At 40.2% G+C, this 1,996-nt stretch overlaps 1 protein-coding gene across 2 annotated transcripts in view; it reads left to right on the top strand.

The window, feature by feature from the left end:
• UBE2B (ubiquitin-conjugating enzyme E2B) overlaps positions 1–1,996 on the top strand; it is an 18,614-nt gene that overhangs the window by 2,438 nt on the left and 14,180 nt on the right. For both annotated transcript variants that reach the window (XM_008573577.1, XM_008573578.1), the window contains exon 2: positions 1,713–1,793. In XM_008573577.1, the coding sequence (XP_008571799.1) occupies positions 1,713–1,793 (81 nt within the window). The remainder of the gene's footprint in view (positions 1–1,712; positions 1,794–1,996) is intronic.

Genomic DNA, 1,996 nt, shown 5'->3' with positions numbered 1-1,996 from the left:
CCAGATGTCTGCTGTGCCAGGCAGCTTTGTTCCACGGCCCCGCGGTCTCCCTTAAGGGTCAGGATTGGGGCGGAAAGCCAACCCACCCAACAATTCCTTTCCTTTCAGCAGTGAGGGTGGGGTCTACGGCGCGAGGTCCGGGGTGGTTAGTCCATCCCCAGAAACCCGACTGTGCCCCGCCCGCCTGGAAGGACCTTGAGAACTAGCTTAGAGAGCTGAGACCTTAGATCTGCCCACCCCGGCTGCCAGTGCTTTCTGGAACTCAGCTCTAGCTGGTGAATAAAGCCCTATCTATAGCCTCTGAGGTCTGGAAAAATGCCTTCCCTCAGACTGGCGCTAATCTGATACTCCCTAGGCCTCCTTTTGTAAAATAAGGTTTTGTTAGAAGGTGTTGGGAGTGTAAGGAGCAAACGACTTTTTTTCAGTTGTTTGCCTTTTATTGAATACTTGAGAGGCGCACACACACACACAAAAGAGTGAGAAAACAGCATTGTGGTACTCTGCACATTTTTCGTAAATTTTTTTCTAGGAAGACCTGCCCTGATATAAAATATCTGAGATAAAAACTTAGATCTGCCGCTCAGTAAGTAACATCAGTTTCGCGTTTATAAGGCCTTTTGTGAAGCGTTTGGAAGCCATTGTTTTAGGCTTTCACCAACTTAATTCATTTGTAGTTTTTTCTAGCCGTTTAAAGGTAAGCGCCAAGCAGTATAGTTCCTTTAAGGCTTCTGTTCATCGTGGNTTGAAAAATCACCAAAGTCAAGGTTTCGGATCCCCATACCGGCCAGCCGCCAAAAAAAAAAAGGAAAGAAAAGAAAAAAATTACTGTGTTTGGTGCAAAAGTCTTTTGTCATTCCCCAAAATTATATAATCAATTAAAGAAAGAAAAGTCTTGTCTTTCTGTGGTTTGAAATCATTAGTTTTTACTAGCTCCCATGACTGAAATTCAAATAATAAAACAGTTCGTGTCCGTTGTTCCCCTGGTTCTTTATTTGCGATTCTCTGCTTATTTCTGAGTTGAACGCATGGCACCTTTGGTAGTTTTCCAAGGGTCTTCAGGTTACAAGAACTTGACTGTGACGAATGTTGGAAGCTTTGTACATAGTCTTCTGGAGTGACGGGGTAGATTTGATATTAGTGCAGAACCTTTAAAGTAGGGACTACTGGAAGGCCTAACTGAAGCTTCTGGATACTTTTGAAATCCATTGTAAAGGGAATAAAGTAGATCTCCTGCCTAAACCTAGCTTCCTAATTAAATTGAAGTGAGTGTTTTCAGTCGTTTAGTGTTTACACTGAGGTTTGCTTTTTCAGGTAGCTGTGGTTAGGACTCTGAGTCTTTGCGTGTTTACAGCAGCTAAACCGATGGTTCTGTAAAAATATTTTTTTGCTTTTGATTTTTTTAAGCTTTTTTGGTTCAAGAGGACAGTTTGTATGTATCAATTCTTGAAGAGATAATTTCTTAATCTCGATGACATTCGAGGAGGGATGATTCCCCAAGACAATTGGACTTTCAGATAATTTGGAGAGGTATTTAATAAGTGTATCACCTGGTCAGTATATTTAAGTCACATGATTCATTCCAGATCAGCATAATAACAGGGAAATGGGTTTAGTTTGTGTCGCAAAATAAATGGTATAGAGTCTATAAGTGTTCTTTTTGGCCTCAGTGGCCTTAATGTTCAACTTTTTAAATTACCACTCTGAATTTCTAGATTGCAAGAGGACCCACCTGTGGGTGTCAGTGGTGCACCATCTGAAAACAACATCATGCAGTGGAATGCAGTTATATTTGGGTGAGTTGAAAGATTTAACAAATTATAGATGTGTGGTGATTCTTTAAGAAAAGTGAATGTACATTTAAACAACTATCTGAGAAAAGAGACTGAGGTGAAATCAGGGATCTTAAGGATTGAAACTACAAGATAAATTAGGGGAAAAGACATTTTAATAAAAGTTGGCAGTTATATAAAATTTATTTGCTCTTTGGTATTATTAC

Source organism: Galeopterus variegatus, unplaced genomic scaffold (genome assembly GCF_000696425.1).
Source record: "Galeopterus variegatus unplaced genomic scaffold, G_variegatus-3.0.2 Scaffold935, whole genome shotgun sequence".
Taxonomy (NCBI): domain Eukaryota; kingdom Metazoa; phylum Chordata; class Mammalia; order Dermoptera; family Cynocephalidae; genus Galeopterus; species Galeopterus variegatus.
This window is presented reverse-complemented; position numbering and strand designations above follow the sequence as displayed.